The sequence below is a fragment of the Astatotilapia calliptera genome, chromosome 1, assembly GCF_964374335.1.
Source record: "Astatotilapia calliptera chromosome 1, fAstCal68.1, whole genome shotgun sequence".
Classification (NCBI taxonomy): domain Eukaryota; kingdom Metazoa; phylum Chordata; class Actinopteri; order Cichliformes; family Cichlidae; genus Astatotilapia; species Astatotilapia calliptera.
Genome location: NC_137422.1, coordinates 21,475,298 through 21,488,425, shown reverse-complemented (window position 1 = coordinate 21,488,425; position 13,128 = coordinate 21,475,298). Strand labels below are relative to the sequence as shown.

The 13,128-nt window shown below is 40.6% G+C and overlaps 1 protein-coding gene across 4 annotated transcripts in view; it reads left to right on the top strand.

Moving 5' to 3' along the window:
* Positions 1-13,128, top strand: part of sbf2 (SET binding factor 2) — a 106,586-nt gene that overhangs the window by 44,280 nt on the left and 49,178 nt on the right. For all 4 annotated transcript variants that reach the window (XM_026167769.2, XM_026167752.2, XM_080298352.1 and 1 more), the window contains 11 exons: positions 63-168; positions 5,023-5,155; positions 7,027-7,135; positions 7,488-7,601; positions 9,050-9,127; positions 9,402-9,515; positions 10,293-10,421; positions 10,559-10,657; positions 10,810-11,014; positions 11,126-11,235; positions 12,446-12,595. In XM_026167769.2, the coding sequence (XP_026023554.1) occupies positions 63-168; positions 5,023-5,155; positions 7,027-7,135; positions 7,488-7,601; positions 9,050-9,127; positions 9,402-9,515; positions 10,293-10,421; positions 10,559-10,657; positions 10,810-11,014; positions 11,126-11,235; positions 12,446-12,595 (1,347 nt within the window). The remainder of the gene's footprint in view (positions 1-62; positions 169-5,022; positions 5,156-7,026; positions 7,136-7,487; positions 7,602-9,049; positions 9,128-9,401; positions 9,516-10,292; positions 10,422-10,558; positions 10,658-10,809; positions 11,015-11,125; positions 11,236-12,445; positions 12,596-13,128) is intronic.

Below are 13,128 nucleotides of genomic sequence, written 5' to 3'. Positions count from 1 at the left end.
TGGTCGTTAAAATGTTCTATTGCTGTTGTCTGACTGTCACGCCCTTTTTTTTCTGTTTACAGAAGCTATTTAGCCTGGGAGCAGGAGACCGTCAGCTCATCCAGACACCCCTGAACGACACGCTGCCCGTTACATCCAAGAGTATTGCTCTACTCTTCCAGCAGTTGGGTGGGTCAAGGAACTGTGATAACTACTAACCAGCAATCATGAGTCACAACATGACTTATTTATGACTTCATTGTTGTATCTGAAATGAAATGACTAAATGTCTTGTCATGTATTTATTAACATTACCCTGCTGCAGTTTATCATGTACTGTAGACTCAATCACCATGTAAGTATTTCTAGTAGCTATTATAATCTGACAGCAGTCACATTTAAAAACATAAGTTTTAAAGCATTCAATGTCTCAGCTTATTTAGTAAAATGCCTTTATGCTTGACATATTTCACATTTATTCTTATCAGATTTTTAAATGCTCTGTGTAACTTTGCTAATCACCTAGTGGCAAACTCCACTACTGTAGGACTTTTGCGGTGAGCCATTAAGAGCTCGGATTAGTTCTACATGAAATGCGTCTCAAGCACGGCTGTGCGTTTTTCTCTGTGTCCCATCAATGTTTCTGTAATTTTGTCTGGGTAGAAGGAGCCAATAATGAAGATTTGATTAGGTTTTGTGGTTTCGGATTGCAGTGTTTGCACAATATGTTAATGGTCCAGACTTAAATGATTTGAACAGGCGATACGTGCTCTGGTAAAGAGCCGACGTGCCTGATACGCAATGACTCAATCATGAGGGAGTCCAGACGTATTTAGGGAGTGTGTCTATTGTTTTTCTTAGCACTCCAAAAAAACCCGCAAATTGGCAAAAGCCACGCTGTGAACTTTCTGCATTATGTTTGCAGATTTTGGGGTTATTCCTAAACAGCGGGGCTTATTTCACTTTTTGCATATGTAAGCCGAGAGTGTGATTAAATCTAATTCACCTGAAATCTGATTTGTAATGGAAAGTTGGCCCTCATTTGGTCTCTCTTGATTAGGAGAATGTGCTTCACATCAGAGTAGATTCTGTATCCTGACTGTATTAACACCATCCTCGTTTTGTTTGGAAGCAGCAAGGGGATTGGGAGGGGTAGGTGTTCTTACACGATATATGCAATTAGGGTCATGTCAGAGCATGCATTTGTTGCCAATTTGGATACACAAAACAAAATAATGTTGACATAATAACGAATCACGACCAGTCAGTTTTCCTAAACCTGCTTCCTTTAATCAGGAGGGTACATTTGCAGTTCAGAGCAGCAAGTAGGATACAGTACATGTGTGCTGGAAAGATGAACTGCACATTTTAGTTTCTTTCTAATGTTTAGAGTCACGTACGAATAGCGCAATGATTACAGTTCGGTCGCTCTGTTAATAATTTTGAAAATGAAAATGAATAGACAGGTACTCTTCTGCATGCAAACCGATATCTGAACACTGCTAAATGTACCCAGAGCAGGGCGATATGACCAAAAATATTTATCACGATATACATTTGAAAATTTGTGATAACGATAACTGACGATATAATTGACACTAGACAAAATAATTTACAACTTCTCAACTTTATTAGTGCCAAAAAAAAAAAACATCAATGTATTTTCACTTAAACAAGCAGCTTTTTTAAGTGCATTAAAGTTACATAAAAACGTAACAGTGCAAATGCAAATTCCTTGCTGACAGTTTAACCAAAAGGCATTTCCAGTGGAAATTGGCCGACATATCCTCAGCATAACCATGTATAACATCCACAAAATCCACAAAAAAAGAGGTTATACACACACAATACGGTAATATTATGTTGAAGCACAGTACGTATCACTCCGCGAGGCTCCTGCCTAATATAGCCGTAATGCTCCGACAATCCATCAAGCGTTGCGGGTTCGTAGCTTAGCAAAGTCGTACTGAAACATTTGACAGATTTTCGAGCGCCGTGTATCACATAAAATCATTTCGAGGTCAGTAAACACAACCAGAATTCATACATAAGGCACACGGGATTATAAGGGGCACTGTCGATTTTCAGAAAAATCAAAGGATTGATTTTAAGTGTGCCGTATTTTCCAAAAAAAAAAACACGGTAATAACGACGGCCCGCTAACATGCTCTACCAAAAATAGTGCTTTGTTGTGTACCTGACGGATGAAAGCCAAACCAGTTCCACACCACTGAAGTTGCAGCATTTTTACAAACCAATTCTGGTTCATTCCTTTCATTTAACGATCCACTTTCGCTCTTCTCATTCTGCATCGCCGCCATGTGCGTATGTAAACAAAGGCACTGCGCATGCGCGTTTTACCCACGTTCTATCGCGATATTTGATTTTCCTATCGTTGCCCAACATTACACCGGTATTACTGTGAACGGTATGATATAGCCCAGCCCTACCCAGGTGTTTACAGAAAATGTCATATTTATGATATTTGTATCATCATGACTTTCAGGAAGAAAAGTACCTCTGACACGGCGCAGGGAATCTACACTAAACTAGGCTAAAGGCTAAAGCAATGAGATTGTTAGCATAGCTTTAAACAGAGGCTAGCAGAAGGGAAAAATAGCTAGCCAGAAAAACCTCAAAGCCACAATTTGTCACTTTTTATAGTTACTTACTGTAATACAAAAACTGTCTGTTGGTTTGGCTGGGAACTCCTCCTACATGATTATAAGTTGCCTGGCAACCACCTACCAATGGCTAAAATGACTCATGCACCTATAACGCCCAATAAAAGCATCATATCGTTTTACTTTCATGACAGTGACGCTGAATTTATCAAATACTGAATGTACTCATTCTTGATATTTTCATCTTGTGATGTTTACAGTATACCATGACTGTAATTTAACTTATAAAGTCAGGTTTACTCTATCAGAAGTTTAATGTTGGATAAATGAACAAATGTACTTCAGGCAATGGTGTTTTGAAACCACCTCAATTATTTCAGTCTGCATGTTTTGTTTTTTTGTCTGCAGGTTTTTTCAGGCTAAACTGTCCTGACCATCTCGTGTCTGTAAGCTATATATGTAGACACGGCATCGGTATTATCTATTCTTTATTCCACTCTTGGCAAGAATATGAAATCATAATCTTTTTTTTTAATCTCTCCTGCTGCTGTCACAGGTTGTTATATAATAATAATTTTTTTATTAAGGTGCAGGAAACTGAAAGTTACAGACATAGTTAGACCGTAGAGTTAATGATTCCTCTGACCTTAAAGCCTGACTTTCCTGCACATTGATTGGAAAGTCAGTTGATGAGTTACACGTAAGCGTTTTGTTTCCACTTATTAGCTCGTCCTTACATCCATATAAGGATCAGCTACTAGCATGGGGACAGGCAGGTCGGGACATCGCTCTGTGCGCACAGGTCATCGAGTCACCACAGAGGAATGTGTGTTAAACATGTTACACTGCACAGGAAGTACAGCCCCCCCCAACACCACCCCCCGGCCGGGAGCGAGATAAATCCGACCATCAACAGCCCGACTGTTGTTGTTTGTTGCCTTTGTCTGTTCTGTTTTTGCTGCCACTTCTTTTATTTAGGGCTCGGAAACGTGTCGCTGTTTCCATGAGATAAGCAAACACCTGAACACGAGGTGTGACTGAATTGGAAGCCTCGGTATCTCAGTAAAAATTACGGACAAAAATACATCATTTGGTGCCTGTTATGACTTTTTAAGTCACGCTTTTTCATTTTAAAAAGGAAGATTTTCTTCCTTTGTTTTTTTTTAGGTGCGCGTTTCCTGTTTATTACTGAAGCGCTCCATTCAGGCAGCCAGACTCCAGACCCAGCGCCCCCAGCGGCGCGGATATGTCTGCCGGTGTTCCTCTTTCCTTATCACTCCGATGTGTGATGAATTGGTCTGTCAGTTGCTTGATAGGAAACAATAACAGGAACTATAAACTTAGAATTCTTCCTGATTGTCGCATCAGTTTTTGAAATATTATTTATACTGTATGAGAGTGTGTAATTTCCTTTGTTTTTCAGAGATGACTTTTCACCTACCTTTATATTCAATGGTTCAGTAGAAACTGTCCTATTTGAATGCAGATTTATTTTCACAGCTAGTGGACACAGTGCAGATTACACAGCGTCACTGTAATTTTATTTCCAATTAATGCAGCTGCACTAAATAACAACAGTAGTAAAAATAATAATACAAGCTAAGAAATATAAACAAAAGTGAATTTGCCCTTTCAGTTTAGTTCAAAGTATTCATATTTTTAAAAACATTGTATTTTCAATTATGCATTTATTTGAATATATAAATTTAGCTCAGTGTTCCCATCTGCATACATTTGCTCTGTGTGTATAGTAAACAGAGAGTGCAGTGCCCACATACAAAGACAGACTGTGGTAGCTTCATTTAGACAGGAGGTGATAAAACAAAGAGGTAATACTAATTGAAGAACTGGCACAAGTCAGCCTGCATTACTGTAACACTCTTCTTCTTTTTTTTAAGTGCACTTCCCAAAAAGTTTTTTTGGTAGCGTGCAATAAAATTTTTACAACTTCAGCAAAAGCAGAACCACATTGTGTTGTAGTCTTGTAGAACTGATGCTAAAATAATTGTTCTTGCATACAAAGCCTTAAGTGGTCTTGGCTACACTGCTGTCAGTGTTTTGCGTTCTCCTTTCATGCCCTCTGAAGTCATTCTGTACTTTTCCATCACAGCCGGAGCAAATTTCAATGAGATGAAGTTCTGAACTTTCTATATTAACATTCTTCACGTTGTTCCGCCTAACAGGAACGAGCGTACAGAATATTGTTTCCTTAGAATTTCAGTGATCCGGCTTGAAGCTTTTATGGTTATCAGCGAACTTCCAAGTGCACATTGTTTGCTGTAATCTGTTGTTGAAGTCTGAAAGGCCTTCACAAATCAATTTTAGATGAATGATCTGGAAAATGTGGACGTCACATTCCAGCAAATACCTCATTTATTTCATTCTGTGTTGGGGTTTGGTTTGTTTTTTGTCATTTCAGGAATCCAAAATGTTCTTAGCCTATTCTGTGCAGTTCTGACAGAACATAAGGTCTTATTCCACTCCACCAGCTACCAGCGGCTTGGAGAGGCATGCCGTGCCCTGGAAGCCCTCATGTTTCCTCTTAAATACAGGTGAGTATGTGTTTGATATGGCTGGATGAGACAGAATCTCATGTGACTTTCCATTGACTGCAGTTGTGACTTTCTTGGCTTGTGATCTGACTGATCATTAACTTTGTTAATTTTTCATTCATTTCTGTAAAAACAGTTTTCTCCATCACATTAGATCACCTTTTAAAGTCACACAATTTAACCTTCTTTAACCTCTTTTTTTTTTTTTTGTTTGCTTGAAATGACTCAGATGTATGTGGTTAATAACCTCCTTACCTTTCTCCGATACATTTGTTCATCACTCTCCCTTGTGAAACATATCTTCTAAGAAAGGGTATTTTAAGCTAATCCGGCCAAATGGGTTCAGGGGTTCTTAAACATAACACTAAACAACAAAACATGCAAAAGGAAGGAAGACGTCAGGAGGAAGGAGACAGTAAGCCTTTTTCACAGAAGACGTCTTGAACCATCATTGTAGTAATATTAGTAACAGTTTAACGACTACATCCACATGATTTCCAGCCATGGCGTGCCACCGTGTCTTTATGTGAAAGCAAAGTACCAACATCAAGTTGATCTAATGTGGTGTAGTAGGATGCTAATACATATAAATATTTATAAGTATGAGATATATGGTCATCTGCCACTTTATTAAGTATACCTATTTAACTCACTGTTAGCGTAAATATCTAATCAGCCAATCAGCTGGCATACAGCTAGGTGTATTTAGGTGTGTAGACTTGTTGAAATTCAAACTGAGCATCAGAATGGGGATGAAAGGTGATTTAAGTGACATGGCATCGTTGTTGGTGCTCTGTGGGATGGTCCGAGTACTTCAGAAACTACTGACCTGAGATTCTCCCACACAACCATCTCTAGGGTTTATAGAAAAAGAGGAAGTCTCCTGTGAGCGGCGGTTATAAAAGAACAACACATTGAGCACTGAAGCAACGTTCAGATGACTAATTTGGCATGAACAGCATTCATGACCACACTGTGCCCATCTTCTGATGACTGTTTCCAGCAGAATAACTGTCACTAGATCTCAGTCCAATACAGCAACCTTGAGATGTGGGCATGCATGAGCAGCCGGCAAATCTGCAGCAACTGCGTGATGCTGTCGTGTCAACATGGAGCGAAATCTCGGAGAAATCTTTTCAGCAACTTGCAGAATCTATGCGATGAAGAATTGAGGGGATCCCTTTCTTTGCTTGCAAGGTGTACCTAATAAAGTGTCTGCGAGTGTATTTAGTTCCTATTAACAAATGAGCAATCAAAGCACTAAAACCATGATGCTACTCTGCCATTCCTTGCGTTGTGTGCCTGTATCCTTCATTGTTTGCTTGGTCTAAGTTTGCCAACAGCAACAAGAACAGCAAAAATCAGCAGCGGTTTATTTGTCTGTCTAAGCTGCTGGAAGTTTGCACAAACACAGTCACACGTCTCAAAAAACCCTTTTGTTACTGGAAAATGTAAAACAGGACTTGCACAGAAGTAACTGGCGTTTCAGATGACTGGTACACAATCGTGGTCTCGAGTAATTCTGTTGTTCAGGTAGAATTAGAAGCCACTATGTATTAACATGATATGAAACACTGTGTCCACACACAGTGTTCTACATTTAAATTATCTGGGGTTTATTGCAATTTTGACACAAGTTTCCTGTAGATGATGATGATCATTTAAAATTTACGTATAAATGTCCTCCGTGCTTTACTGCTCTCTTATCACTTGAAATAAGTTTAGTCATCCGAGCTCCATTTTCATCAAATCACATCCTCTTCCCTGCGGGGAAGTATATTTTAAGCTCATAGTTGACCAATCGTTCCATAATTCTTCTTAATCTTTCTTCTGAGTAAATGTGTGCGTTTTGCTTGTGTCCGTGCACACAGCTACCCCTACATCCCCATTCTACCTTCGCGACTGCTGGAAGTGTTGAGTTCACCCACGCCCTTCATCATCGGCGTGCACTCCATGTTTCAGAACGAAATCCAGGATCTGGTGAGTGTAGACGTGTCACAGACATCCAGGAATTTGTCCTACCTTCATGCACAAGTTAAAGATTAGAAATTGTTAAAAGGTAACAATGAATCATTAACAGACAACTTAAAGTCTTTAAAGGCTTATTTTGATATCCTCAAAGCAGGTCTTGCTTTAAGGACTTTTTCTTTCTACTGACCAGCGAAATTGACATTTTTATTTTTTCAGATTGTTTTTGCACACTGGGTTTTAAAAGATTTCTCTATATTTAGCTGGTTGCATTTGACTCTCATCAGACATGTCTACCACACAGCGCTTCCTCCAGCAGCAGTAAAACCACCTGACCTGTCAGTGTTTTGTGTGTTTTGATCAGTTGGATGTTATCATTGCTGACCTGGATGGAGGAACAATAAAGATTCCTGAGTGTATCCACCTGTCCTTGCTACCTGAACCTTTGTTACACCAAACACAGTCTACCCTGTCCCTGGTGAGCCCAAACGCAAACTCACACATGCACACAAAAACACCTAAAACCACATTATTTAAAGATGATGGCATCTAAAGTGAGCACCCCAAAATTTTAAATATTCCCGAAGTTCCTTTTCTTTGAACATTATATAATAGAGTAATAGAGTGGGTTGTGTTCTGTATACGAAGTGTGCTCAGAAAGTTCCGTAATGCCGGCCAAACAAAGCAAAAAACATACCTGACCTTTTCAAGGTCGTCTCCTTGCAACATTTAAATCTCTCCTTAGAAACCCTGCTTTGCAATTTAATTGTGGAACATACACGTGCACAAAGAACAAATGCTGACAACCTGAGCCAGCTTCCATCACTGTTATTGAGCAAAGGATTGAGCTACAACTCATGTCGGCCAGCTTGAAGACAGCTCATCAAGTTAGATGGGTATCAAGGTACATGCTCCTAGATTGACTCCCTGAATTTATCCCTTAGGGTCACCGAGTTGTTCTGCTGTAATACTTGCCTTAAGCAAGGCAGGCAAATTGTACATTACAGCAGTGCCCTCAGTTTCCAAGGATAGCAAAAGACACATGACCTCCCTAAGTGGGCCCCACCTGTCTCCACTGTGATGTGACAAGGTCAGAGCCAGGAGTCAGACCTGGAACCTGACTTATTAGCATAGCTAGTAGGCTAAAAGAACATAGAAACTAGTAGTTACAGTGTTAGTAACACTTTACCTGTTGTTTTATAGACTGTTGTTGGTGATGTCACATTATTTAGAACAGAATGGGGATGACCTGTGGCTGGACGGGCCCCCTGTGTATTTTTGTTTTGGGCCCCAACAGGCTGGAGAATCAGTACTGGCTGTAATATCCTGAGACAGCTGAGGAAGAACACTTGATCTGATCTGTGCCACGTGTTGTTTTTTGATTATTTTTTTTCCCGGCCACACTCTGAGACTCTCCTCTTCCTGAAAATCAAAAATGGTTGAAGGCGTGTATTTTGACACAGACAACATGATCCAGTTGCCATCAGAGACTGTCACATGCAGGTAGTCACAGCAGGACTTTTATGGAGTGAACTGAACTTTGCCCGAGTGCAACGTATGTTTCCTAGAAGTCACAGGGAGACTAACTTGAAGGGATGATCAGGTAATGTTTTTGTTTTTTGCAGGAGGTGCTGCAGAGCTCTTTGATTGCACAAGAAGTCATCTGTCATTTCATCCTTTACAAAGACAAACACATCACTACACATATATAGAGAAATAATGCTAATTCTTATATTTTGTTTAATAAAATGTTTGCTTTCCTAATGAAATAATAAGGCACTTCTTGATTACCACATTACCTGGTCACTCGCTGTGCACCCGCAGCATTCCCTAAGTTAATGTTGGAATCATTCCAAGTTATTTTCCATAAATGCTTGGGATAAACGAAAACAAATGTATCGTCTGAATCTAAATTCATTTTCTTAGGTTTTACACCCGGATTTGGAGATAGCGGACAACGCGTTCCCCCCACCTCGCACCGCACCCTCCAACCTCAAGCTGTTGGTAAGTCAGCGGGGTTAACATTTGGCCTCATTTAAGTTCCTCAGTGTCTCAAGGAGTGATGTCCTTCTCCTTCCCACACGAGGAGGACGGGCTGCCCAGAAAAGGTTTCTTATCACAGGGAGGTTAGCGTTGGAGTGGGGGTACTAACTGACGGTAACCCATAACCCAAGTGAAGAAAAAAAAAAAGCATGTCTGTTGTATAATTACCTTATCAGACTGCATTTGTGGCATAGCTGCTTGATGAGTTGTGTGTGTGTGTGTGTGTGTGTTCCAGGACAAGGAGGTGAGAGCCGTCTTTCTCAGGTTGTTTGCACAACTCTTTCAGGGCTACAGGTCCTGCCTGCAGCTCATCCGCATCCATTCTGAACCCGTGATCCACTTTCACAAGGTATTAAAACCAGGTCATGAAATTCCCGGGGCTAAAATTAGCATTTTTGCCAATATATGACCTTTTGATTAAGCTCGTTAAGCAATTCCTCCCTAGAAAACACGACGTTCCATCAATCTGCCCGCGCTCCTTTAGCCAGCAGTGTGGGCGGACTCGCACATAAAGACCTGACAGATAAACTTGTCAGAAGTGTCTAATGCGTGCGTTTGTGTATGCGTGTTGTTTTAAACGTGTCACAGAATCTTCGTGACTCTTCCTTGATGGTATCCGTTTGTTTATCCAAGCTTCGGACACAGTCCCGTAACCTTGGGCAAATCCGGCAGTGAGCCATATGAAACGTATTAGGTTTACATTTTTGTTTTGCGCCGGGGTTTTTGTTTGTTCGTGTCTGTGGTGTCTCCGTGGTAACCCATCAGCAAATCACCCTCAAAGTACCCCACATGGATCGCATTATAAACTAAAGCTCTGCTTATTCGCCTGGAATCCTGGAGCAGGAGGTGGGGGGCTCGAGTGAACTGTTTTATCTCCTCTAGCCACAGGCACATATAATTATGTGTAAAGTAAATTAGATTCATTTGCATGTAGTCATTTCTAACTGGATTTATTTCCCTTTCTCCGCACACTGAAGAACTTGCCCACGTTGCAACAATATAAAAGTCCCCCTTGCAGAGATATTTTGTGATCATGTTCTAAAAATGGCTGCTTGGTGTGCAGTCTGTAGTAAATCCATATGAACAAGGTTTGTGATTGTGAATGCTCTAATCTGACATTATCCAGACTGCCTTCCTGGGCCAGCGAGGCCTCATTGAGAATGACTTCCTGACCAAGGTTTTGGATGGCATGGCCTTTGCCGGCTTTGTCTCAGAGAGGGGTCCACCTTACCGAGCCTGCGATCTGTTTGATGAGGTACTGTACCGTGACGCACCACCGAAACCTTAGCCTTTAACTTTAAATAGAGAGGCTCGTACATAAACACCTTTTCAATCAACTGACCCTGTTTCTAGTTTACATTTTGTTTTCTTTGTTGTTGGTGTGCTTTGCAGTTGGTGGCCTTGGACTTTGACAGCTTTAAGGAAGAGGAGGTCAACCCCGCCAAGCTTCAGAAGCACATCAGGGAGCTCTCCGAGCAGCTTTATAGAAATGTAAGTCCTCGTGCAACAAACGACTGCTAAGTTTCCTCTGTTGTGCTGGTGTGCCGTGTACATCTGATTTCCTCATTTTAGCCTGCTCTGCATGTGTGCTGCTCCAAATCTGTCCCATTAATCCATGTTGTTTCCTGGTTGTTGTACGTTAGGAGAACCCAAACCCCCACATGGCATTCCAGAAAGTGCCTCGGCCGTCTGAGGGATCCCACCTGCGCGTGCACCAGATACCTTTTCCCGTGCTGCATGAAGAAAAGGTGGAGAAGCTTATGGAGGAGGGTACAGCAAAACACAGCAGCGCACCTCTTCCTACACGAACTGAGAAAAAGTGTGTAGTACCCGCTGGACCACCTGTTGGTATGACTCACTTTAAAACCTTATTATGCGCAAAAAATACATTTCACAGAATTTTTTGCATGTAAATTTTTAATTAAAATGACTCATCAACGATCTGTTTGCTTTTTCCAGCATCCATCATGGGAAAGAGTTACTCTGTGTTTAACAGCGCTCGCAGGCTGGAGGTCGTGAGGAACTGCATCTCATTCATCTTTTACAACAAGACTCTGGAGACTGAAAAGGTGATGCACACTGTTTATTTTTCTACCTTTAAACAAGTTCATAAGGCACCTGTGCTTTGGGTAACACCAGAGCTTCAGGCCGTTTAGGAGCGGGTCTCTCCTTAGCTTTATCGTCCTATTATGTCCCAGCTGGTACACAGACACCTAGAAGCAGGAGTAAATAAGGCCTGTGATCAATCTTTCTGCATCCCTGTGCCAGGCTAAGCTGCCAAGCAATAATTACAACTGGGATTGATCAATTCCTGTCTGATCTGTTTGTTCCTGCAAGTATTTATGCTGAACAGGAATCTTTCCTCAAAGTTATATTCCACACTACAGCCTCATCTGTAGGAGTTCATAGGTGAGCATTCAGTCCAATATGACTCCAGTGTGTTTAAAATGGGATGAGTGCCAGTTGTTTTATGTATCCTTATAGCTTCATACAGGAGTTATATAACCTGAACCTGCATCTGCATGCACACAGGGTAAAAATGCATAGCAGGAATTCTCTGAACACCCCGTGAACTTGTAAGTCTTTGACATACATACAGTGCTGTGCAAAAGTGTTTATCCTCTTCCTGTTTTTTTTTTTGTTTGTTTGTTTGTTTTTGGAAATCTGTTACATTTAAATGTTTCAGCTCATCAAACAAAAGTAAAATTACCCCCTAAACCTAATAATTGGTTGCGGCACCCTTGGCAGCAAAAACTGTAATCAAGCATTTGCAATAACTCTTTCACATCACTGTGGAGGAATTTTGATCCGCTCTTCTTTGCAGGTTTGTTTAAATTCAGCCACATTGGACAGTTTTCCAACATGAAGGACCTGTTTAAACTAAGTCCAGGCTTTAACTAGGCCACTTCGAAGGTGGACTTGCTGCTGTGTTTCGGATCATTGTCCTGCTGCATAACCCAAGTGTGCTTGAATTTTATTTTTTCACATAGGGCCAGATAGGTTTGCAAGAAACAGCATTTTATATTTATTTATCTTTGCAAAAACATAATAAATCCGGAAAGAGCAAATAATTTTCATAGCACTGTAGGTGCTCCTGTAGTTGTTGTAGTGAATGTCACTTTTGACAAATACTTTATACAATGAAGGTTTCCTGTCTTCAGTTTTTTTTAACAGTTTTAAATTACTAATAGTTTCCTGTTTCTTGTGCTAATTGACTTCTCTTCACAGGTCTGTTACTTCTTTCTAAAACCTTCTTTCCCTCTTTCTTCACTTTAACAGACGCTGCCGGCTGCACTGCGTGCGCTGAAAGGCAAGGCAGCCCGCCAATGTCTGACTGAGGAGCTCAGTCTCCATGTTCAGCAGAACCGCGCCATACTGGACCACCAACAGTTTGACTACATCATTCGTATGATGAACTGTGCCCTTCAGGTCAGTGACGTGACAGATAAACCTGCCAACATAAGTCACAGACTGTTACATCTGTACTGTAAACATGCACAGTAATATTCCATGCAGATAGGAAGAAGCAGTCAGCCTTAGAAAAGCCTGGATTTTTTCCCCCCTGCAATGCGGGGGTCACGTTCTACAATCAGTCAACTAATCGAGAAATTTAAATACCTGAATTTTTGATAATCAATCAACTGTTTAAAGTACTGAAATGTTGTAAAGTCTTTATTTGTTCCAGATTTGGGTTTGGTCTGTTGCTTTTAACAAAAAAGTCAATTTAAACATCATCTTGGATTACGAGCTTTTCTGTTATTCTAAGAAAATCGATGGTGAATAAGTAAATAATGAATGAACTACACAAACCTGATGGCTTAGAGACTGTGTGGCCTTATAAAGCAATGCATTTTATCAAAACTTTATATGAATTAAAGGATTTTTTCCTCCTTACAATGCAAGTCTGAAATTGTACTGAGACACTCAGTGCTGTCGTCCCCAAACTGTGAATGTCAAATTTA